The 24,474-nt window shown below is 47.8% G+C and overlaps 1 protein-coding gene and 1 pseudogene across 1 annotated transcript; one reads left to right on the top strand and one right to left on the bottom strand.

The window, feature by feature from the left end:
* Nucleotides 1-24,474, top strand: part of LOC132870170 (deleted in malignant brain tumors 1 protein-like) — a 183,747-nt pseudogene that overhangs the window by 86,066 nt on the left and 73,207 nt on the right.
* LOC132870182 (protein NYNRIN-like) lies at nucleotides 15,201-21,836 on the bottom strand. The gene is made up of 3 exons (XM_060903769.1): nucleotides 21,378-21,836; nucleotides 17,505-18,823; nucleotides 15,201-16,096 (listed from the first exon to the last, which is right to left on the bottom strand). Exons 2-3 carry the CDS (start codon nucleotides 18,460-18,462, stop codon nucleotides 16,074-16,076), a joined length of 981 nt encoding a protein of 326 aa, XP_060759752.1. The 5' UTR covers nucleotides 18,463-18,823; nucleotides 21,378-21,836; the 3' UTR covers nucleotides 15,201-16,073.

Raw genomic sequence — 24,474 nt, forward strand, 5'->3', positions numbered from 1 at the left:
ACAGCTGGTAGCGTCTCTGTGCACAACATAAAAAAGGGTTTGATTGACACTCACTGGATTGACCAACACACAGTAGAATGGGAAAGTCCAAGGAGCTCAGTGCAGTTCTGAGAAAGAGGATCATAGATTTACACATTCAGGAATGTCTCTTGAAGATGTTTCTAAACATCTGCAGATTCCAAGATCATCAGTTCAAACAGTTGTATGTAAGTACAAGTTATTGGGAGGTGAAGCCACTTTACTGGAAGAAGAACCAAACTGTCACCCTCAGCTGAAAGAAAATTGGTTCAGATGGTCAGGAACAACCCAGGAACCACCAAGGCACAGGCCTGCCATGAACTGGAAGCTCCTGGAGCACTGTCTACAGTCAGGTGAGTTTTACATCACCATGGACTGAAGGCTGCAATCCAAGGAAGAAGTTTTGCTATGACAATTGACACGTTCAAGCTCAAATAAAGTTTCCGGTGGACTACATGGACAACAGAAAAGCCTTCATCAGGAAATCTTTATGGGTAGATGAGATACCATAAACCTCTGGTCAAGGTGAAACTGGCTAAGGGACATTTAACAAAATATTGCAGGTGCTGTTCTTATATATTTGACCATGCATGTAGACAGTGTCTTACAAAAATATTCATTCAAATTGTTGTTTTATTGTGACAAACAATAATTAAGATGAAAAAAACCCCCAGAAATCTACCTATGCACACTCCAGATTTCTGTTTTTCCATCTTAATTATTATTTGTGTCACAATAAAAGAATTTTCACCTTTAAAGTGGTCGGCATGTTGTGTAAATCAAATGGTGCTAACCCTCCAAAAATCAATTTTAATTCCAGCTTGTAATGCAGCAATTGAGGTATTTCACCTGACATCACAGGGTCACGTGACGCCCCAGTGTCCGCCATTTTGGACAGCAAGCTAGCTAATGTCAACAACAGTAGCTGGTATGTTACTGTAGCAATGTTTACGTTCAGTCATTTGGATGACTGTTAAAACCTTTCAGTCTCAAGTTTTTCCTTTACTGGATTTACTAGTTTACTGAGCTAGCGCGCGCCAGCCGGCAGGCAGGCAGGCTAGCGTGCGCTAGCCAGCCAGGCTCCCGGCAGGCAGGCAGGCTAGCGCGCACTAGCCAGCCAGGCTCCCGGCAGGGAGGCAGGCAGGCTCGCGCGCGCTAGCCAGCCAGGCTCCCGGCAGGCAGGCAGGCTAGCGCGCGCTAGCTCCCAGCTTGCCCAAGCGCGCTAGCTCAGTAAACTAGTAAATCCAGTAAAGGAAAAACTTGAGACTGAAAGGTTTTAACAGTCATCCAAATGACTGAACGTAAACATTGCTACAGTAACATACCAGCTATGATGTTGTTTACATTAGCTAGTGCTAACAACTAGTTGCTAATACACTGCTACAACTACACCGACCCTAATAATACAGTTCTTGGTCATTGCCTGGTAACAGCAAATTTATAACGGGCCATGTCTCAACAGACTAAGAAGTTATTTCAATGACATTTAATAACATTTTGTTTATCCTGAGGACCGAAAGTAAATGAAAATGTGAACAAACCTTAGCTGTAATAAGATGGCGACCACCGGCTCCAGGGACGACCCGCTGATGTAGGCATGTTACCCAGCCTGACACAAAATATTTGTAGGTATCCAAACTCTTATACGCTTTCAGATCAATACCTGTGTATGGCGATGGGTTTTTAACGACATAGGTATACAGATCATGTGGGCCGAAGTCAGGTAAAGACGAGGGCTTCGTGTACTTCCATACGTCAGTGAACAATCCTGGTGGAAGCAGGTAAACGTCGTTCTCTAAGCCTGCTAACCTCAATTTTTGCAAATACCTTTCCCTCTGCTCGCCCTGTAAATGCCCTACGTCGCTGGATAGTGAAGGTGTTTTCTGCATCTCTCTCCTTTTTCTTTTATGTTTTTTGTTTGTCGCCTTCCTCGCATTCAAACTGATTCCAGCCGTGCCGTCCAAAATGGCAGCATCACATGACTTGGTCATGTGAGTGAAATACCTCAATACAGGACAAACACCAAGGGGGATGAATACTTTTGCAAGATACTATAAATCCTTGGAGTGCCAGAAAGGTGTGTGAGAAGCCCATGAGTGTCGAGTACATTCATAATCCTGAGTCATGAAGGGTGGGGGAATGGTGTTGTCCTCGTCATTCCATGTCCATAACCTTGAGTTGTGAAACATGATTGATTGCTGTTGCTCTTGTAATTTTACTCTCACACTGCTGAGCCATGAAGCAGGGTTAATCGAGTCCCCAAGCTTCCAAGCTTCAGTCCTAGCTGATCTACTGCATCAAGAGATTTTCAGCAGCATCTTTCGTGAGTTTATTCTGTGGTTTGCACAGAAATGCAACCTATCACATTGGTCCACTCCAGAGTGAGTCGTAACTCTGTGATTCTTCTTTTGCACTGAATGGCTGAGTAGGGTTGCCCTATGAATAAGGCTTTTAGTGGTGAGTCGCAGAATTACAGACCCCACTGTTACAGTACACTGTGCTGTTATATCTCTTCAGTGTCACGTTTCCAAGAGGGTCGATGTTGAAAGAGAGCTCCTAGTGGTGAATCGAAGGACTGCAATCCCTTGATTGTCAGCTTGGCACTCAAAAGGAAAGTAATGGTGATAAAGCAATGTGGGATGATGTCCAAACCTTTAACATGGAAACAGACGCGACAATGGAGTGACACCTCATGGCTGTTGGCAGAATGTAATAAAGAGGAGTGATTTCTCATCATATGAAGAGGATGATCCATCCATCCATCCATCCATCCATTATCTGTAACCACTTATCCTGTGCAGGGTCACGGGCAAGCTGGAGCCTATCCCAGCTGACTACACTGCCAGAAATAGGGGTACAGTAGGAGTCCATTTCTGTCCCCCAAGGTACAATCTACACTAACGTACCCCCTAAGGCTCATTATTGGACCTCAAGGTAACTATGTGTACCTTTATAGGGCTATAAAGGTACATATATGTTCCCAAGCAGTCTATAAATGGTATAAATAAGTACCTTAGAGGGTACTGCTCCAGTGACAAGCTGCTGGACCCCTAAAGGTACAGTAATGTACTTTATTTTCTGAGAGTGTATGGGCGAGAGGCAGGGTACACCCTGGACAAGTCAATAGATCATCACAGGGCTGACACATAGATACAGACAACCATTCACATCTACAGTCAATTTAGAGTCACCAGTTAACCTAACCTGCATGTCTTTGGACTGTGGGGGAAACTGGAGCACCCGGAGGAAACCCACGCGGACACGGGGAGAACATGCAAACTCCACACAGAAAGGCCCTCGCCGGCCACGGGGCTCGAACCCGGACCTTCTTGCTGTGAGGTGACAGCGCCAACCACTGCACCACCATGCCACCAAGGGTGGTATGATATGAATGACATCATGGACATGAATATCATGGCAATATTGGGCTTTCAACACTTTCTTTGAGCTGTTCTTTTTCTGTGGCAAAATGACTGTACAACATATATTTAATAGAAAAAAAGAATTTGCTGCACAAGTTTTAATTTATTTTGGGTTTTCTGAAATCAACATAGGATCAAAATTACAGTATCTTCCAAAAGTATTCATCCCCCTTGGTGTTTGTCCTGTTTTGTTGCATTACAAGCTGGAATTAAAATGGATTTTTGGAGGGTTAGCACCATTTGATTTACACAACATGCCGACCACTTTAAAGCTGCAAGTTGTTGTTTTATTGTGACACAAACAATAATTAAGATTAAAAAAACAGAAATCTAGAGTGTGCATAGGTATTCACCCCCCCCCCCCCCCCAAAAAAAAAAGTCACTTGAAAAGGCAGTTTTTTCTGCAATTCCAGCTGCAATACTATTGGGGTATGTCTCTATTAGCTGAGCACATCTAGCCACTTGGATTTTTGCCCATTCCTCAAGACAAATCTGCTCCAACTCCTTCAAGTTAGATGGGTTGCATTGATGTACAGCAATCTTCAAATTATACCACAGATCCTCAATTGGATCGAGGTCTGGGCTTTATTTGGCCATTCCAAGACATTTAAACATTTCCCTTTAAACCACTCCAGTGTAGCTTTCACAGTATGTTTAGGGTCATTGTCCTGCTGGAACGTGAACCTTTGTCCCAGTTTCAAACCTTTGGCCGACTCAAACAGGTTTCCCTCCAGAATTGCCCTGAATCTAGTGCCATCCATCTTTCCTTCAGTCCTGACCAGTGTTCCTGTCCCTGTAGATGAAAAACATCCTCACAATCTTCTTCCATGTGTTTGGGGAGTCTGTGACATGCTGTTGGGCAAACTCCAAGCATGTTTTCTGAAGCAATTACTTTTTTTCTGGCCACTCTTCCATAAAGCCCTGCTCTGTGGAGTGTAGGGCTTAAAGTGGTCCTATGGACAGATACTCCCATCTCCGCTGTGGATCTCTGCAGCTCCTTCAGTGTTATCTTTGGTGTCTTTGTTGCATCTCTGATTCATGCCCTCCTTGCCCAGTCTGTGAGATTTGGTGGGTGGCCTTTTCTTGTCGGGTTTGTAGTGGTGCCATATTCTTTCCATTTTGCTATAATGGATTTAATGGAGCTCTGTGGGATATTCAAAGTTTGGGATATTTTTATAACCCAACCCTGATCTATACTTCTCCACAACTTTGTCTCTGACCTGTTTGGAGGCTCCTTGGTTTTCATGTTGTTTGCTTAGTAGTGTTGCAGAGTCAGGGTCCTTCCAGAACAGGTTGATTTATACATACGTCATGTGACAGATCATGTGACACTTTGATTGCACACAGGTGGATCTTAATCAACTAATTTTGTGACTTATGAAGTGAATTGGTTGGACCAGGTCTTATTTCGGGATTTCATACGAAAGGGGGTGAATACTTACAGTATGCGCACTCCAGATTTCTGTTTTTTCATCTTAATTATTGTTTGTGTCACAATAAAACAACAATTTTTCACCTTTAAAGTGGTCGGCGTGTTGTGTAAATCAAATGGTGCTAACCCTCCAAAAATCCATTTTAATTCCAGCTTGTAATGCAACAAAACAGGACAAACACCAAGGGGGATGAATACTTTTGTAAGACACTGAAATTGTGAGATACATGTCGCTTAGATTAAACTAAAACAGTACCTCCTGAAAGTATTGGAACAGCAAGACCAATTCTTTGTTTTTTTTAGCTATACACTGAAGACATTTGGGTTTGAGGTCAGGAGATTAATATGAGATGATAGATCAAAATTTCAGCTTTCATTTCCTAATATTTACATCCAGATGTGTTAAAACTTGGCCCCTTTTGAGTCAGACCACCAACACCTCCTGTTTTTTTTTGTTAGTTGACCTTTTCCATGTCTGGTTCTTAGTACATCAGTGGTTCCTTTCTTTTTCAGGACATCCCAAATCATTGTATTGGCAATACCCAATGCTTGTGCAATGGGTCTGATCAATTTTCCCTTTTTTCCTCGCTTGAAAATGACTTTCTTTTCTCTCATAGACAGCTCTCTGGTGTTCATATTAGTTTATCCTTTTTGAACAACAACAACAACAACAAACAATGCACTCTTCACAGGTGAAACTCAGGGCTCTAACCAAGACTCAGTCAGTCACATGAATTTCCCAATACGGAAGTTATTTCCTGTTATTGATTATGTTATAGTGACGAGATACAGTCATTCCATCACACTTCTATTGTTTTTATTCTCTTTGAAATTTAATTATTTTAAAAAATGAGCTTAGCATCTTACTGAGAACCTGGAAAGCTCGAACTCCTTTGTCCTGAAGACTCGAGCCTCACGGTCATTCCATGACATTAGAGAGTTAAAACGTGCAATGCGTCATTCATAAATAAATTGAAAATTATAATTGTTGGTGAATTGCTTAAAAACTACTCAACATACTCAATGATAAAGTTCCTTATTATTATTATTATTATTATTATTATTATTATTATTATTGCTATGATTTCCTTCACAGTACGTATGTACTTGTGAGTCCTGTTCTGGTCACAACAAGTAGCCTCAGCAATCCAGGGCCCTACGGAGGATCCTCGCTGAGCCAAGCAAAATCATCTTCTACATAGTAAAGGGTTTCACCCCGACATGGATGTTGCTCAAATATCCTTCTCGTCTATCAGTGAAGCTACCCAGCACTCCTATAACCATTGGGCTGATCTGATCTCATCTCATCTCATCTCATCTCATTATCTCTAACCGCTTTATCCTGTTCGACAGGGTCGCAGGCGAGCTGGAGCCTATCCCAGCTGAGTACGGGCGAAAGGCAGGGTACACCCTGGACAAGTCGCCAGGTCATCACAGGGCTGACACATAGACACAGACAACCATTCACACTCACATTCACACCTACGCTCAATTTAGAGTCACCAGTTAACCTAACCTGCATGTCTTTGGACTGTGGGGGAAACCAGAGCACCCGGAGGAAACCCACGCGGACACGGGTGTTGGTAACTCGCCAGCGCCCCCTATAACGATCCCACAATTCCTTGCGCGCTCCACCCGGATGTGATGTAAAGTGGAACTGCTTTAACTGTATCGAGAGCGCCTCGATTCGTCCTCTCGTGTTCTGACTACTGGAGTGGTCGGACGGACTGTAGGCACGCTCGCCTACAGTGTTGAGACTAACCGCTATTGTCTGAGAACAGCCTGTTCAAATTAGTTTCGGCCGAACTTTTGAACGACCCGCTAAGTTTCAGCGATATAGTGGTTTTGATTCCAAACCTTTGCAAAGTTTAACTACAGTTAAGTAGTTTTCCACGCTAAGAGGCATTTGCGGACAGCTTCGCTCCTCTCAGCTTTTTCTCGTCGACGCATCACCAGAGGTTTCTCCTGAAGCACCGTGGGCCAGCTAGGCCTCCATCTCCCTGCTTCGTTAGCCGCGGTTGGACGCAACGCGCCGCTAACCTCCTCTCCTCGGACTGCGACCCTCAGCGCGGACATCGGAGAAAGAACTTCCATCGCATTGAGTAGGCACTTGGGCAAAATTTTAATTTGTAGCTTATTCAGATGGTTGTTAGGGTCATGTTTAAGCTTTGAGCTATTTAGCATACCCACTCAGACACGGAAGGTGTTTGTTTTTATTGTTTGTTTGTTTGTTTTTATTGTTTGTTATGGTTCTGTTTTTTTTTTCTTTCTTTGAACTTGTTAGACAGGGTATCTTGCATGATATCTTTCCTTAACTCCATTGCTAGCTTCCCTATCTGATTAGCAGCGCAGCGACAAGTTTGTTATTTTAAACTCCGAGGCTAGACCGCTACAAGGCCTAGTTCTCTCCATCCAACACATATACACACTCTCTCACTCTCTCTCTCTCTCTCGCGTTGAGTTCTTTGCCTAGATAGTCTGTTGGAAATTGTTGTTAAGTGCAGTGTTTGGATCCAGCTGTAGCGTGGTCAGATTCTCCTTAGCAACTTATTGCTAGCTACCTCAGGGTGATACGCTAGCTCGTAGGCTTGTGTTCTCAACTAGGCCTGCCGGCGCCATATTTCCCGACGCCATTTTGTTACCTCCCTCATTGAGTTACCTGTGATACGACACCTAGGCACTGACCGCCATTTTGTTTAAGCATTGCTAAAGTGGCTAGTCATTAGCATCTGCCCACAGATACCTACACAAAGCACACATTAGCCACAGAGCTAATCCTTTGTTCTATTTAGCTAACATTCCTTTGTTTTAGCTAACATTCCTTTGTTTTAGCTAACGACAAGCTAGGTCACACACACACACACACACACACACCTCCACACACACGCACACACAAGGGATTCTCTTCTTCTCTCTCTTTCCCTCAACTTTATAGTCCAGGTGTAATTGTTCCATTGTTTTGTCTTGTTATTACCTTTGCCGACATTGAATGTATTTTGAGATTATTATTATTAGTGAGTAGTAGACAAATAAAAGCTAATAAAATTGAATTGCATTTTACTTGTTCTTGTTGTTTATTCACAAGGTCAACTATTTAGAACTCCTTTTTCCTTCAGAATTTAGCTTTTGTATACAACTGGGTTTCCCATCTAATACAGAGCTACCATTAATCTTGAATGTAACCATTCACGGTGAGTATTAAGATTAATAATTTAAGATTTTATGAGACTGATCTTTATTTATAAATTGATTAATTTAATTATCAATTATTACATAATTTATAATTTAATTAATCCCAATTCAACCTACATTAAAGTGGTGCCCCGTGTGAGGCATAGTTTAATGACCTTGTGAATTTCTCAACAATAACTTGTAAACTGCTGTATACCCAAAATCAACTGCCAAGGTATAACACAGATGACTTTAATGGTGAATCATTAACAGTGTGTTGATCACAGAACTGAAATTCAGCTGCCAACCACAGTTAGCTGATAAACTGGTTTAATTGATTAGTACATTAGAGTAATATCTAATTCAAGTACTTAATTAATATTATTAATAATAATAATCATTATTGTTAACTAATATTATTAATTGAGCTAATTAATACAAGTGAAACATTAGTGAAAACAAAGTAGCTAAGAAACCACATCAATTATTTAGCAACTTGGATTAAATTAAATTCTAACCTAATCAACACCTAGTATTAATTTCCTTTAAGTTAATTAATACATTTCGAACAAAATGTCGCGTTCCCCATCAAGGGAGTCAGAAGGGCCCCTCCTCTCTCTCTTCGACGTTGTAGGCGATTTAGGCCAAGTCCCGGAGGATAGGAGAAATTACTTCTGTGATCTGGACCAAAAGGCTCGCTTTGATGAGATACACATAGCTGTTAGGGAACTTAAGGAGCGTACTATGACTCTCCCAGAAGGGCTACCCAAATTGTTCATGATTTACTATAAGGAAATGGAACGTGTGTGTATGACCCTCGAACAAGAGAAAAGAACACTAAAACGACAACTGGCCGAAGCTCAAAGGAGAGCAGAAAGCGCGGAGAGTAGCCTCGTGGGCCTGAGAGCCACACAAGATGAACTAAAGCGCGAAATAGAATACCTCAGAGAAGAAGTGACGCAAGCACGTCGCTCAGATGAGGGATCGGCCAAACCCTCCCAAGAACAGAGTTCCGCTCTGGAGGAGGAAGAACCTGAGCTTAGAACGGTAGATCAGACACCGCACTCAAGCTCAACTCGCGTGAAAGCCGCACGATCGCCACCTCGTGGCGCTGGGAGTTTGTACTTTACTCCCCACTACACCCCCTCGCGCTTCAATATCGCTGCAGCCTCTAGCCCGCAGAAAACGCCGCGCTACGTACCCTCAGACTCCTCTGACGGAGAGGCCGCCTACAAGCCGAAACGCAGACATAGGCGATATGAGAGCAGCTCAAATAGCGAAGACAGCGAGGACCCCTACGGGTCAAAATCAAAACGCCTCGTCGCAGAACGCAAAACTAGGATCCGCCAAATCGACGTCCTTGCGAAAGACATAGAGCGTTTTGAGCCGGAAAATCATAGACACCGAAGCGTGAATGATTATTTCCGGGAAATCGAGCGTAGCCTCCTGGACCTGCCAGAGGCTACGTCGCATGAAAAGGCCAGACTAGTCTGGAAAACTTTAGGTAGTGGCGTACGAGCATTCGTTGAGACCTTACCGCAGTCAGTCCTCGACAACTACAAGAAAATACGTAAGTACTTGAAAGAGGAATACTCGTTGTACGAGGACGAGACTGCTGCGACGATGGGTGCTATTCTGATCAGACAGAAACGAAGCGAACACCCTCGCGAGTACTACCATCGGCTCCGTGCAGCGTACTTTCAGGGCAGAAGCGAGCCCGGGCTAGAGGAAGATCGCAACTTCAAGTCCCTCTTCCTCCATAACCTTCACCCGTGCATCCGTAACCAAGTAACACTCGCGTGTCGCCAGCGCCCCCATACTATGAGAGAAATGCGTCGCACCGCACAACTAACGTGGGAGACGTTCGTCCGACCCACAGACCGCCACGAGGACGATCCCAGAGTCCTCAGCCTATATGAGCAGGAAGGTCAGTCCTTAGGCCTAGAAGGGGGTGAAGCCCCAAACCGTGGGCCCCCTTGGGCGAACCCAAACCCCGGCCACCAGACGTCGAGTCAACCCAAAGGTAACTGGAAAGTTCGACAAGCTGGAGCCAAGGGGGAACAGGGCCCCAACGCCAAAGGGCAAGGTAACCGCAAACCTGGCAGTCACGGCCCTAAATCTCAGAATAGCGGACAGTCAAGGCCCCATCGCAACTCCTCTCGAAGGGAGCGGAGCCCTAAGCTAGCTACCGCTAAACAAGCCAACCAAGAGCCGCTTGGGATGGCAGAACTGAGGGCTGAATTAGCACGGATTAAACAAGCCAACCAAGAGCCGCTTGGGATGGCAGAACTGAGGACCGAATTAGCACGAGTTAAACAACTGCTGAGCAATAAGAACAGGAAGGGTAAGCCGAGCAGGGACAGGGACGAACCGTCAGCATGACTAGGCCGGGACCCATCCCCACCACCACTGCGTGTCTACCTCGTGGGGTGGGGAAAGGACCCCTGCCCAATAGGCAGCGATGAGTTGAAACCACCCCCTCCGTTAGTGAAGCCTGACCCGCAGGATGCACCCCTGACGCAGTTTCTTGGAGATTTGGTTAGGAAAGGCAACGCCAAGCGTATCTATACCCCAGTTGTGGTAGAAGGCAACGTTTCCCTCCAAGCTCTCTTGGATACCGGGTCGGAAATCACCCTGATGTGTTCTAAAGTCTTCACAGAGGTTTCTGATGCGCGGCGCGCGCAAGGTAGACCCATCAGAACCGAACGTTGTGACGTCAACTTGGTTAGCTTCACCCAGAATCAAGCCCCAGTAATAACCATTGCATGGTTAGAACTCACCTTCCAGGGCATGTCCATCACTCACCCCACTTACATCTGCTCTGTTGGGGTAGAACCGTTCCTCATTGGCCAAGACCTACTAGATAGGCTAGCGCCCCTCATTGACTGTTGTCGTGGGCAACTGTGGGCCCAGGTCGCGTCCCCACAGACCCCAGATCCTCGTCGTCATGATCGAGCCCGTTGCAATGAAGTTAGCGTGGATGCTACTCCACCGATAGCTGAGTCAGGGCAGGTCCCCGAGAACCTCGAGACCACTCCGCTCCACCCTGAGCCGAGTCAAGACGCACCAAACTCAACCGACACTCTTCTCAACCGCAACGCGCTTGATGGCCACCCGTCTTTCCTTTGCTTTCTTGGCGAATCTGCCCCAACCAGGTACTACCCCTGGATATCTGGCAACATTACTGTCAACGGCGTCACGGCACCTGGCGTCAGGTTAGCGCTTTGGTCAGAGAAGTCAGCCATCAGCCAAACGTGGTTTGACATAGTGCGTCAGAGCACTCCTTCCCCTGTCTTTGTGCAGAAGAGCCACCGGCTACTGTCAGCCGAACAACCCCAGAGCCCCATCAAAGCCACGGGCGTCTGCGCCGTGTCGCTCGCCATCGGTCAGAGAGAATTCCTTCATTTCTTGAGTGTCGTCCCCGGACTTCCTGACCCACTGGTCATTGGGGCAGACATCTTGGTCAGACTGGGAGCCCAACTGGACCTAGTCAACCGGGTCATGTGGACCCAAGCCGACGCTGCTAAGCACCCGTTCCAAGCTGACCCGGAACAAATGCGGTCAGGACAAACGATTCCCCAAGCCTGCCATGTCGCTAGCGAATTTGACATCGTCATTCCCGCTAGGACTGCTGGTTCCCCTCTTAAGCTGGTCATCATGAAAGACCAACAGTTTCGTAGCTCCCAGGCGTTCTTCCAGCCTCTCAGATTCTTCATGGAGCTTGACTTAGCCGTGTGTGGGACTCCGCTGCTTGAAGTGAGTCATCGTTCCGCTTACCTCCTGGTTCAAAACTCCACGCGGGACGCCATCACGATCCCCGCCCGTCGGCCTTTAGGCCTTCTGATAGACCAGGCATTCCATGACTTTGAACTCACCATTCCAGTCATTGGTGAGCTGCCAACGCCGGACACTCATTCCGATCCAGTGGAACCTCCCTGGATCACTCTTCCTTTCCACATGATCCGCGTCGAACCTCACGACATGCTTCGCGACGAGCGCATAGTCATGACCAAAACTGACACCCCGAAACACATGCTGGTGTACGCTCTTGCCACGCAATCGAGCAACGACACCCCTGCAACTGAGGTCGTCGATTCAGCTCTAGGTGAACCGTACCCAGGCTTCGAACGAGAAGTTCAACAACAGCTGGTGAAAGCTGACAGCCTGACCACGGACGCCCAGAGACGACAGCTCCGTGAACTGTTCTACGACTTCAAGGCGATCTGGGCGCGAGATTCTAATGACTGCGGAGTCACGGACATCCACACCGTCCGAATCCCAACAGATCCGAACGCTCCACCGACGTTCGTGCGGCAATACAAAATCCCGTTAGCCGCATACGACTCAATACAAGAAACACTGGACACTCTGCTGGAAAAGCAGATCATTCGCGAGTGTAACTCGACTTACAACTCCCCCTTGTGGCCGGTGCTGAAACCGAACGGCAAGTGGCGTCTCACCATTGACTATAGGCAGCTGAACAAGCAAGTGCCCTTGTCAAGATGGCCCATGATCCATCTGGATCAAGAACTTGCCAAGGTGAAGGGTGCAAAGTTCTTCTCCACCGCCGACGTGGCGAGTGGATTCTGGACCATGCGCGTGGATCCAGCTGACCAACACAAGCTGGCCTTTTCCTTTGGGAACCGCCAGCTAACTTTCAACCGATGTCCGTTCGGCTACGTGAACTCCCCCGCTGAATTCAACATCTTCTTGCATAAGGCAATGAGCGATGCCGCAGCTCGTGGCAACTTGATCTATGTCGATGACATCCTCATTAGGTCACAGACTTTTGATGCACACCTCGAAGAGATACGCCATGTTCTGTCTCAGCTGTCCAGAGCAGGAGCGAAGCTCTCTGTCACCAAAGGGCAGTGGTGTCGCACCAAAGTCGAATACGTTGGGCTGTGCGTTGGGCCAGATGGCATTGAACCCCAGTCAGGGAGGGTGCGGGCTATCCAAGACATCAAAGCCCCATCCAACGTACCCGAACTCAGGAGCTTCTTAGGGGTCTGCAACTACTCCCGACAGTTCATCGAGGACTACGCGGAGATAGCACGACCGCTCACCGAGCTCCTCCGAAAGGATAAACCCTTCCAGTGGAGTGAGTCTCAAGAACTCGCGTTCAAGAGCATGAAGCAGAAGCTCTGCTCTGCTCCCTGCCTCGCGTATCCCGACAAAGACAAACCGTTCTTCTTGGAGGCTAGTTTCTCCACCCACTGCCTGAGCGCTGCACTGTCACAGCAGCATGACAAAGATCGCCGTGTCGTAGCATACGCCAGTCGGCCCCTCAGTGCTGTGGAGTTTAAATTTTCAGACTGCGAAAAAGCCCTGCTGGCCACGGTCTGGGCCGTTGAACACTTTCGCAGTTACATTGGTGGCCAGAAGGTGGTGATAGAGACCAATCATCAACCGGTCTCGTTCTTGAACAGCCAGAGGCTGAGAGAGGGAAGAGTTTCGAATAGTCGCATCGCAGCTTGGATGATGGCATTACAGGGCTACGACGTCGAGGTGAAGTACGCCCAGAACCACAAGATGGCGCTTGGCCGAGGCCTGGCGGAATGCCAGCATTGTGACTGCGAGAATAGTCCAGATCAAACCGAACTAACAACCGTACCTGCTCTCCCCTCCGACCACCACTACTATGACGAGAACGTCTGCAAAGACCTCCCCACCACTTACATAGATGGATGCTCATTCCATCATGAACGCAAAGTGCAAGCCGGTGTCGGTATCGTATGGGCGAACGGCCCTATACAAGGGAAATACCAACATCGACTCGGGGCTAAGACTAGCCAATATGCGGAGGTAGCAGCCGTGCTCATCGTCCTGCAACAAGCTGCCCGTGAGAACATCAAGCGGTTAGTCCTCTGCTCTGATTCAAATTATGCCAGGCATAGCTTCGTCTCACACTTTCCCTCGTGGAAGGTGCAGGACATGAAAAACGCAAGGGGCAAGGAAGTGAAACACTCCGAACTCTTCCTAGCATGCGATCGACTCGTAACCGAACAGGGAATGTGCGTCTATTGGAAGAAGGTGAAGGGACATTCTCAAGTCCCAGGACCTGACAAAGTCGGTAACGATGAGGCAGATGGCCTCGCCAAAGCGGGAGCCGTAGACGGCCCCCTTTGGGAATTCCAGCCGTCATGGCTTCCCGAGACGCCACGCCATAACGTAACCGCGATTACTCACCGACAGGCTAGAGCAGGTCAAACTGACGCAGTACCCCAAGCAGGAACAGTGCAACTCGGCAGACTGCCCCAGGATGCCGACCTGGTGTCTATGCAGGAAAGGGATCCCGTGATCCACCAAATCCGTAAGTTCCTTGCGGACCCCATGGCATCCCCAATTTCCCCACAAGAGTTGCAACAGTCCCGAGACTTAAATCACCTTCACAATCTCAAAAACGGCTTAAAACTCGAGAAAGGACTCCTGGTGTACACACCACGCAACCAGGGACCTCCCCGGTGGGTCGTGCCCACAGATCATAGGGGGGTCATGTTGCAGTACGCTCACGACAGCCCGTGCGGGGGCCATAGGAACGCTCAGGCGACCTACCAGACACTCCAACAGATTGTCTATTGGCCCTTCATGATTCAGGACGTTACTGAGTATGTCAAAGGGTGCTTGATTTGCTGCCAATTCCGACCAGCCCAACCGTTGAACCGCGCCCCACTGCAAAGCAAAGGCATCTCATTCCCCTGGTCTAATCTCCAGATAGACTGGGTTGGACCGGTGCCGAAATCGGCTCGAGGTAATAAGTACCTCCTGACAGTCACTTGCGCGTTCACGAAGTGGGTGGAATGCGTGCCCTCCCCGAACGAAACCGCAGAGACCACCGCTCTCCTTCTTATGAACCATGTGTTCAGCCGTTGGGGCTTGCCCCTATCCATTGATTCCGACCAAGGTACTCATTTCACCGCAGAGGTCATGAGAGTGTTGTGGGAGATGCTCGGAGTCGAGGCAAAATTCCACATCGCGCATCATCCTCAGTCTTCCGGTCAGGTCGAACGCGCCAACCAAACCATCGTGAGCATGCTTCGCAAGTATGTTAGTGTTAAGATTGCGCTGCGTGCTGTTCAGATGCGTTACCAGGAGATCTCCGAGGACAAGAAGAGAGCGAACCACATGAGTTAAATCAATCTGGTTTATTCTCGGCGTGTCCTGACACACAACTGCGTCAGGGCGTTTATATACACTTCATAGGGAGTATCAGCAGTGGAAAGTTATGGAATGTGTTTTGCACACTCAGTATCAAGGTCACACAGGAGTTATGCACAGTTCAACAAGATGTTTCACACAAAAACATAGACAAAATCAGAATATGAAACGGGAACAGAACATGTGAAAAGTACAAAATGTACAGAGCAGCGCGTATTATCTCTGGCCTAAAGTTAACCCTAAACTGCTACACTACACGACAGTCACCCTTGGGCCGCGCATTTACAAGAGTAGGTTTAGGAGTATTCAGGATTATATTCTTACAATCCCCTCTTTAATACTCTGACGCAAGCCCAGAGTATTATTCACACCCCAGTGCATTGACAACCTTACCTCTGGGTCTGTATTGTCTGTCAGGAAAACCTTAGTTTGAGTATACGAGGGCCACAGGCTGAGCCATGTCATATTAACCTTAGAGTAGTTAGATGGGGCTATTCGGACCGGAAAAGGATCGCTGCTGTCATGGGGTAACAAAGAACACACATAACAAGGTATACTCATATTCATTGATGTTTTTACAGTGAAGTTTACATATTTCTAAAACTCGTTATCCCTTGGGTCCCGGTGTATTGCTTGTGCGGGTAACCCTGCCCCAAGCGTTGAGATCAGCACGATGATGAAGAAAGTCATACTGGTCACTGACTTTGTTCTCTAATGCTCACAGGGTGCAGACGGCGAAAAATATCACAGGCTCCCGTGCTTTTCAGACTCTTCAGCCCAGAACTTTGCAAGACTCACCAACCATCCCCTCTTTGTAGATCAGCCGAAACTGGATTGCTCCAGATGCTGGAAGGGGATCCCTGAAAAGGCCGTCAGCTATTGTCACAGCAACTTTCTGAAACACAAAAGTCTGTTAAGCATCAACAATATAGATTTCTATTACATTGGAGCCTTCTTTATTCTGCTGGCATGGATCCACTGTGGAAAAAGGTCCGTTAGTACAGCCGTGCGAGTTACAGCGAGTACATCGGTGGGCCCACTGTAGGGTGACTCCTCCATGGGAGCATTTAGTTTAGCGAATCTCTTTACTAAAACTCTGTCCCCTACCTCAAAGGGGTGAGTGTGTGCCTCTGGAATGGGAGGCTTTTTGGAATTTACTCTCGCCCAATACTCATCCAGCACCCGCATGAGACCCACCGCGTACTCGCTGAGATGTACTTCAAGATCACCCGTTCCTATAACCTGCATGCCTCTACGCCAAGGGACAGGAAAGGGGCGTCCCATGACGAGCTCGTACGGAGATAAATTGTCGAGAGCGACCTGAGCAGTCATGCGCATATCAGCGAGGACCAATGGTAAAACTTGGACCCAATTTTTCGTGCCTGCGTCTTGCATAGCCTTACGCAACTTACCCTTAATTGTTCTATTCGCGCGCTCCACAATGCCAGAGGACTGTGGATGGTATGGGATATGAAAATGCCAATTGATCTTGAGGTCTTTACATAGCTCCTGCGTTACCTTAGAGGTGAACGGCGTTCCCTTATCAGAGTCAATTCCTACCGGAAGACCGTAACGTGGGATAATTTCCTGTGTAAGTTTGTTCACTGCTGTTCGGGCGTTCTCTTTGCTACACGGGAAAGCCTCAATCCACCGTGAAAATTTGTCAATCATGACCAAAAGGTATTTGAACGGGCCCTGCTTTGGCATGTGAGTGAAGTCGATCTGCCATTCTTGGAAAGGCGTATCGGGTATGGGAAGGTGCTGATGTACCGCGCCTGGTTTAGATAGATTATTCTGGGCGCACGTTAAACACTTGTCCAGAATGTTGTGTGCGTCTGTGTGCAAATTATTGATGCAGAATGTTCTGTTCATATCCTCCACTACCCCTCTTCGGCCGCGATGAGTGGGACCATGGAACTCGCGGACGAGAAAGGGAGTACAGTGACGAGGTAAACAAAGACGGCCCTGTGCGTCAAGCAAAACGCCACTCTTCTCTGTCGCGCCCTGGGCGTCCCAGAACTGTGTATCTGCCACAGAGGCCGAGGCCTGGATAGAAATGAGATCTATGTCAGGTAAGACAGCGCTAACCATGCGATCAGTAGAAACTAAAGCGCAATTAAAGCCTGGAGGCAGGACACCGGATGCGGCTGCAGCTTTAGCGACTCGATCAGCGAATGAATTGCCCTTTACTTCAAATGAGTCCCCTCTTGTGTGCGCGCGTGTCTTAACAATGGCCAACGTGCACGGAAGGAGACAGGCGGTGATTAAATCAGTAACAAGTGAAGAATGAGAAATGGGCTTACCGTCGGCTGTCGTAAACCCCCGAGACGCCCAAATGCGGCCGAAGTCGTGCGCCATGCCGAAAGCGTAGCGTGAGTCGGTGTAAATAGTAACGTCTGTGTCTTGAGCCAAAATACATGCGCGAGTCAAAGCATAGAGCTCCGCAGCCTGAGCAGAAGAAAAAGGCAAAGAATGAGCTTCAACAATTTCATCAGGGAGGCGACAAACAGAGTAACCACACAGGAACACACCATCCGCAGGGCGGGAACAGGAACCATCTACAAAAAGAGAATCGCCTGTGGAAAGAGGGGTGGAGTGTAAGTCTGGGCGGATGCTAGTCTCAAAAACGATATTAGAAAGACAGTCATGTGAGTCAAACGCAACATCGTCATCCTGTGAGTTAAGAAGACGCTGAAGAGCGTGGGCGACAGAATCAAACGACGAGGAGGGCTTAACAGTGAGATGCTCTGTGGCCAAAAGAATAAACTCATAGCCAGAGCGACGCTGAGCAGACAAATGCTGAGTGCTAAGATTCCGCAGAATGTACACGACGTCATGTGAAGTGTGTAAAATGAGCGGATGCGACAAAACAAGTTTTTCAGCGTCCGTGACCATGAGAGCACACGCGGCAACAGCCCTAAGACAGCCAGGAAGCCCTTGTGCCACAGCGTCAAGAGTTTTAGACAGAAACGCGCAAGGTCGCATGCCCCCCCCGTGCTCCTGAGCCAGCACCCCAGAGGCGGTCCCCTTCTGATTGCACACATACAGGTGAAACGGCAAACGATAGTTCGGCAGCCCGAGAGCAGGGGCGGAGCACAAAGCTTGCTTCAGAGCCTTGAAGGCCGTTAGCATGTCCTCAGTCCAGACCAGGGGCTGAGTCAAAGGATCTGAGTGACTTATAGCTGAACGCAAACACTTGTCATAGATTGAACAGTCAGGGATCCATTGACGACAGTAATTGATGAGGCCCAGAAATGCCATGAGAGCGTGCTTGGTTGCAGGTACCTGAGTGTCCACAATGACTTGAACGCGTTCCGGGCTAAGCCTCCTGGAACCCTGGGAGAGGTCATGTCCCAAGTAGCGAACAGTTGTGAGGCAAAACTGCAACTTCGTGCGGGAGACCTTGAAACCCTTCTGCGCCAGGAGTGTGAGGAGAGACAATGTGGCGGCAGCACAAGCGTCTTGATCCTCCGCCGTTACCAGAAGATCATCCGCGTACTGGAGCACCGTGGAGCCCCGGGGAAGACAGAGATCAGCCAGCGCGTCCCGCAATACGGCAGTGAAGACCGCCGGTGAATCAATGAAACCCTGTGGCAACCGCGTCCACGTGTATTGTCTTCCCCTGTGTGTGAAAGCAAACAGGGGCTGAGTCTCATGGCCCACAGGAACACTGAAAAAGGCAGAGCACAAATCAATCACAGAGAAATAAGCATGGTCACACGGAATAGAAGACATAAGAGAAGGAACGTCAGGGACCACTGGAGCCACGGGAACGATGAGTTCATTTATTTTACGTAGATCTTGAGTGAGGCGCCATGTGCCATCCGGTTTTGGGACCGGGTTCACTGGGGTGTTATACGGGCTGACACAAGGAACCACGACACCTTGCTGCAAAAGAGATTGTAGAATATTGTCAATACCATCGAGCTTACTAGGAGACAGAGGGTATTGTTTAACATAAACAGGTGTAGAGTGTTTAATAACAGCTTCATACGGAGAGCAGCTCACAGAGCCCACATCGTCCTTATGATCCGCCCACAGGGTGTTAGGAAGAGCAGAGAGAACAGGGGAAAGAGCTTGGGACGTACAAGCAGCGTTCAGAATGTTATGTGGCAGCACAGAACTGGATAGAGCAAAAACATCAGGCGGAGCACCGTCCGGAGTATCAACAATCATGTGTGAGCCGCTAAAGGAGATCGAGAGTCTGAGAAGACTCATGAGGTCGCGACCTAAAAGATTAAAAGGGCACTCTGGCATAAAAATGAAAGAGTGTGAAAAACGCAATGAAGGGTCCAGAGTGCAGATGACAGGTAAGGGTGGTGTACAACTAGAGTCAAAAGGAACCCCTTCTATCCCCACAGAGCTAACAAACCGTGTAGATAAAGGACCCTCATAATCCCTCCCTACTGAGGACATAGTGGCCCCAGTATCAAGTATAAACGGATACTCCCTTCCTGCCAAACACAGAGGCACAAGAGGGAGCTCCGCATTACGAGGAGAGCTAAAAGAGAGATTTAACATGGCAACGGCTGTGGATTCCGTACCCTGGGGGCAGCCCTATAGCGGGGCGTGATAGCGCTGGTCCTGTCCGTTATTCTGCCGATAGCCCTTAGGTCCGGGATTCTGGCCTTGCAACACATCCCCTAATTCTCCCGTCCTACTCTGCTCATCCCTCCGCCGCGCATAGCATTCCCTCATCCAGTGGCCCTCCTTTCCACAATAGTGGCACCTGCCTGTTTTCTTCCGGTTCCCACCCGACCATGTGCGAGGCCCGGTGCGTGTTTTGTCATTATTATGACGATACGACCCGGGGCCCTGTGGGGCCACAGATAAACATGCTTTATTAGTCTTACAATCTAACAACCCATCACTTTCCATTGTCCTCAACCGTTCACCCGCTTGGCGAAGGACCAAATGAGTCCTATCGCTCAAGTGATGTTTCAAAACGTTCTGAACCTCAGGGCGGCAGTTAGATAAAAAGGTGGACAGGAACATTGGATTGGGTTGAGTCATGTCCAATTCTAACCCACCCAGGTGCTGCCAAACTTCACCAAAACGTTTCCAAAAGGCCGACGTCACTTCTGACTTTTCCTGTTTACAGTTAGTAACCTGCGACAAATCACGGTTCGCTTGTTTCATAGCCAGTAAATACCTAGTTAACTGCTCACGCAGGAGCTGCAAAGCATTCGGTGTGTCCCTCCAAAAAAATGTCGACACGGTGCGCTGACGCGGACGGCCACCTTCCTGAGCCGGAGCTATTTCTTCCTTTATATTCATAGCGACGTCATTTCTAGGTTGCAACACATCGACTATTTCGAGCAAACGCTCCTCATCATATAATCTGTGTCAACTGATGAGGTGTTCAAATGTGCGAGCTGATCTGAACAGAGCTGCCAGACATACACATACAGAGGGCTTCCAAACCCATACTGCACACCGCACATTTCACTTACTTCAATAGTTAGTCCATCTGGAGTGGATGTGAGATTTACTTCTAATTTGCACATTAAATCATGTGCTAACAAATTTACTGGACATGTATATGAGATGAGGAATGAGTGGGACGTAACTATTCCTCCCTCGCTTTACATGGGAGGTTAACTGAGAAAGTTTTGGTTTTAGAATAGCCTTTAAAACAGGTCTCGGGGTGTAAACACCCTTTGATTTATCCCATACCTTCTTCATGTCAAACCATTTCTCATACCCTGCGCGCATATAAGGGCGGTCCCAATCCGGATCGCCTAAGCTTTCATAAATCATACGGTGCGCTGAAGCAAGGAAGCCTGGATTAAACGTCCCATCACGGGGATACGATGGAATCTGAGGATTTGCCTCCGTCCACCCAGCCAAATTGTCCAGCCACGGCGTAACGTAATAGCCTAAACCACACTTATTCATCCATTCCGCCGGGGTGTCTGTGACCTCAGGTTTAGGATACGAGCCCCCCATCGTACAGTAAAGCAAACGGATCTGAACAGAAACAAACAGCAGATATTTATCTAAATTTCTATAGCACGCTCTTCCTGGACTCGAACCAGGGAAAACAAAGCCCTCCTTAGGGCACTACACAAATTTCTATAGCGCGCTCTTCCTGGACTCGAACCAGGGAAAACAAAGCCCTCCTTAGGGCACTACGGAACTACTTCCAACCAGGTAGTCAATCAAACATGTCTTACCTGATTGAGAGTATCACGTCGGGGTCACCAAATTGTTAAGATTGCGCTGCGTGCTGTTCAGATGCGTTACCAGGAGATCTCCGAGGACAAGAAGAGAGCGAACCACATGAGTTAAATCAATCTGGTTTATTCTCGGCGTGTCCTGACACACAACTGCGTCAGGGCGTTTATATACACTTCATAGGGAGTATCAGCAGTGGAAAGTTATGGAATGTGTTTTGCACACTCAGTATCAAGGTCACACAGGAGTTATGCACAGTTCAACAAGATGTTTCACACAAAAACATAGACAAAATCAGAATATGAAACGGGAACAGAACATGTGAAAAGTACAAAATGTACAGAGCAGCGCGTATTATCTCTGGCCTAAAGTTAACCCTAAACTGCTACACTACACGACAGTCACCCTTGGGCCGCGCATTTACAAGAGTAGGTTTAGGAGTATTCAGGATTATATTCTTACAGTTAGCCACCATGGCAAAGATTGGGACATCAAACTCCCTCTGGTGCTGATGGCCATTCGGTCCACTCCTCACCGCACCACCGGAGTCACCCCGTTCGAAATGATGACTGGCCTTGAAATGGTTCTTCCCTTACACCTCCTCTACCGACCAGAGGACCTAAGCGTTGCCACTGCGTACACCGCACACCAGTACGTCACCGACTTGCAACGCCACTTGCAGGCCACATTTGCGTGGGCCCAGGAACACCTCGAAAAGAGTGCGAAAGGACAGAAAGCTTACTACGACAGAAAGGCGACACACCGTGAGTACGAAGTAGGCGACAGAGTCCTATACTTCAATTTCACCAAACCGGTAGGAGTAGCCAGAAAATTCTTACCCCGTTGGTCCGGTCCTTTCAAAATCGTCGGTAAACTGTCCCCCGTCGCCTACCGCATCAAAACTTCGAAGCCCAGCCAGGCGCCTTCGTATAGATGGGTCCATAGCAACCAAATAAAGCTTTTTGAGCAGTCCACACTCCATAGGGGGGTGGACAAACAATAAGTTATAGCCTCCCCAACTTAGTTGCATGCCTCTCAATCCATAAGCGTGCATCTATAAGTAACCACCCTTGTTACCACTCAAATCGGAATAACAAACTCCTGTATGTTGCAGAATGGCCCCTCTCTGGATCCTCGGCATCTTCCTAGTCCTGCAGACCACATTGGCCGGTAACATAGTGGAACCAGGTCCGCCGAGTGGCATTGTTCTCCAAGATGCCCCAGGACTGCTCCTCACCAATTGCCGCGTCCATACCCAGCGCGTGTACACCCGCCTCGATCCTTGGGACGTGTACCGTAAGCATTTTAGATCGCCCACACAAATAAACCTCAAAACCGGGCCTGACTCCGAGATTGGGTCCAACATCGAACACGCCAAGCGTACCACAGTTCACATGCTCGAACAGTTACAGAAGTTCATAGTCACTGAGGAGGAACTCAGCGGCAAAACACGCCCTAAACGGTTCCTCGGAGGACTACTTACTGCTGCATCCGCCATTGGCTCTCTGTTCTCAATGGGCCTCTCTGCCATTAACACCGTTAGCCTGACCGCGGTCAAACGAGAAATGAACATTCTTAAGGAAGAAATGCCAGAAATCCAGGGTAGACTACTAACTCAACAGGAGGAGCTGCAGGGCCTAGGCAAAACCCTGCAGGGAACCATACTAACCGTTAACATGCATTCTACATTAATCAAGAACACAGTACATGCCGTAGACAGGCTAGCAGCAATCATGAGAAGCGAAGTCAAGTATGTCCGAGTAATCCGAGACCTAATGCAGGACCTGATGAGAGAAGTAAGTAGCTCTCTCAGCACCCTGAGTGGAGGTAAAATCCCACCATATTTGATACCCCTCAGCATGGTTGACAGCATACTCCGATCTACTACCACGACTAACGTTTACTCATCACAGATTCATCTGGCTTATAGTCTTGGCAGTGCTATCCCCATTTTTGTGAACCCTCAAAACCTAGAAATAGGCTTCATCCTCAATCTCCCCGTTATTGAATGGCAAAACATATACAGAATCAAATCTGTCCTTAATGTAGGTTTCTGGAACGACGACGTACACGTACGTTTGCAGACACCTCCCACCATAGCCTATCACGATGACAACCCCTCTATCTACCTCGTCCCTAACTTAGACATGTGCACCTCTACCAAAGATATCCACTGGGTCTGCCCCAGCAATCCCTTTATCCGAGACACCACAGACCGTCTCTGTGGATTGACAAAAGTCCCCGAGCAGAAGTGTGCAGGCAAATTGTCTATTAAAGATGAAGGAATAGGAACTAGAGTAGAAAGAGCTGGTAATCGGTGGCTAATCAACACTCCCCAAACTGAGATTCTGGTATCATATGATCAACATAACACTGCCACTAGAATGAAGATCCCTAACGAAACCTCTCTCCTAAGTGTCCCACTAGCAGCCACTGTTCACGTGGGTGACATCACCCTCCATCACCTTAGCGCTGACCAGTATGAGACCGAGATAGAAATGCCCGATGCCTTCCCAGGTCACGAACTTGAGGTAAACTCCACCCTCCAAGCACAACTACTGCTGGAAGGGACCAAAACCGTGCAATTCGATCTTAAGCCCACTGGCATCGCTACCACTTTCTTGAATAACCGCGCAAACCCTTCGTCCGATCAAGGATCTTTAATAAGCCGAATTGCGCTGGGATTTCTAGCTAGCGGTTGGGTTATCACAGTCTTCATAGCCATCACTCTACACAGGTACATACTGACACTACACCGCAAACTGGACAAAACGATCTACGCACCTGAGAAATTAGATCGTGGCATTGTCCGATTCTCCATCAGGCCTAAGGCCTCCACTAACTTTCTTGAAGAGTAGGCTTGCTAACACGCTAACTAACCCCTCTTTTCCATTTTCCTTTATGGAGTTTTGATTTTTTTCATTTGCTGTGTGAAATATTGTATGTAGAAGGTAGTTAAGTAGCCATAGTGTAATTGTTTTCATGTCCAAGTGCCTATGCTTTCATGCCCAAGTGCCTATGCATCTTATGGACTGTATGAAATGAATTGAACTGTTGAACTGTGTCTGAAAGACTTTTCACAGAAAGGACCCTTGG

The sequence above is a fragment of the Neoarius graeffei genome, chromosome 21, assembly GCF_027579695.1.
Source record: "Neoarius graeffei isolate fNeoGra1 chromosome 21, fNeoGra1.pri, whole genome shotgun sequence".
NCBI lineage: Eukaryota > Metazoa > Chordata > Actinopteri > Siluriformes > Ariidae > Neoarius > Neoarius graeffei.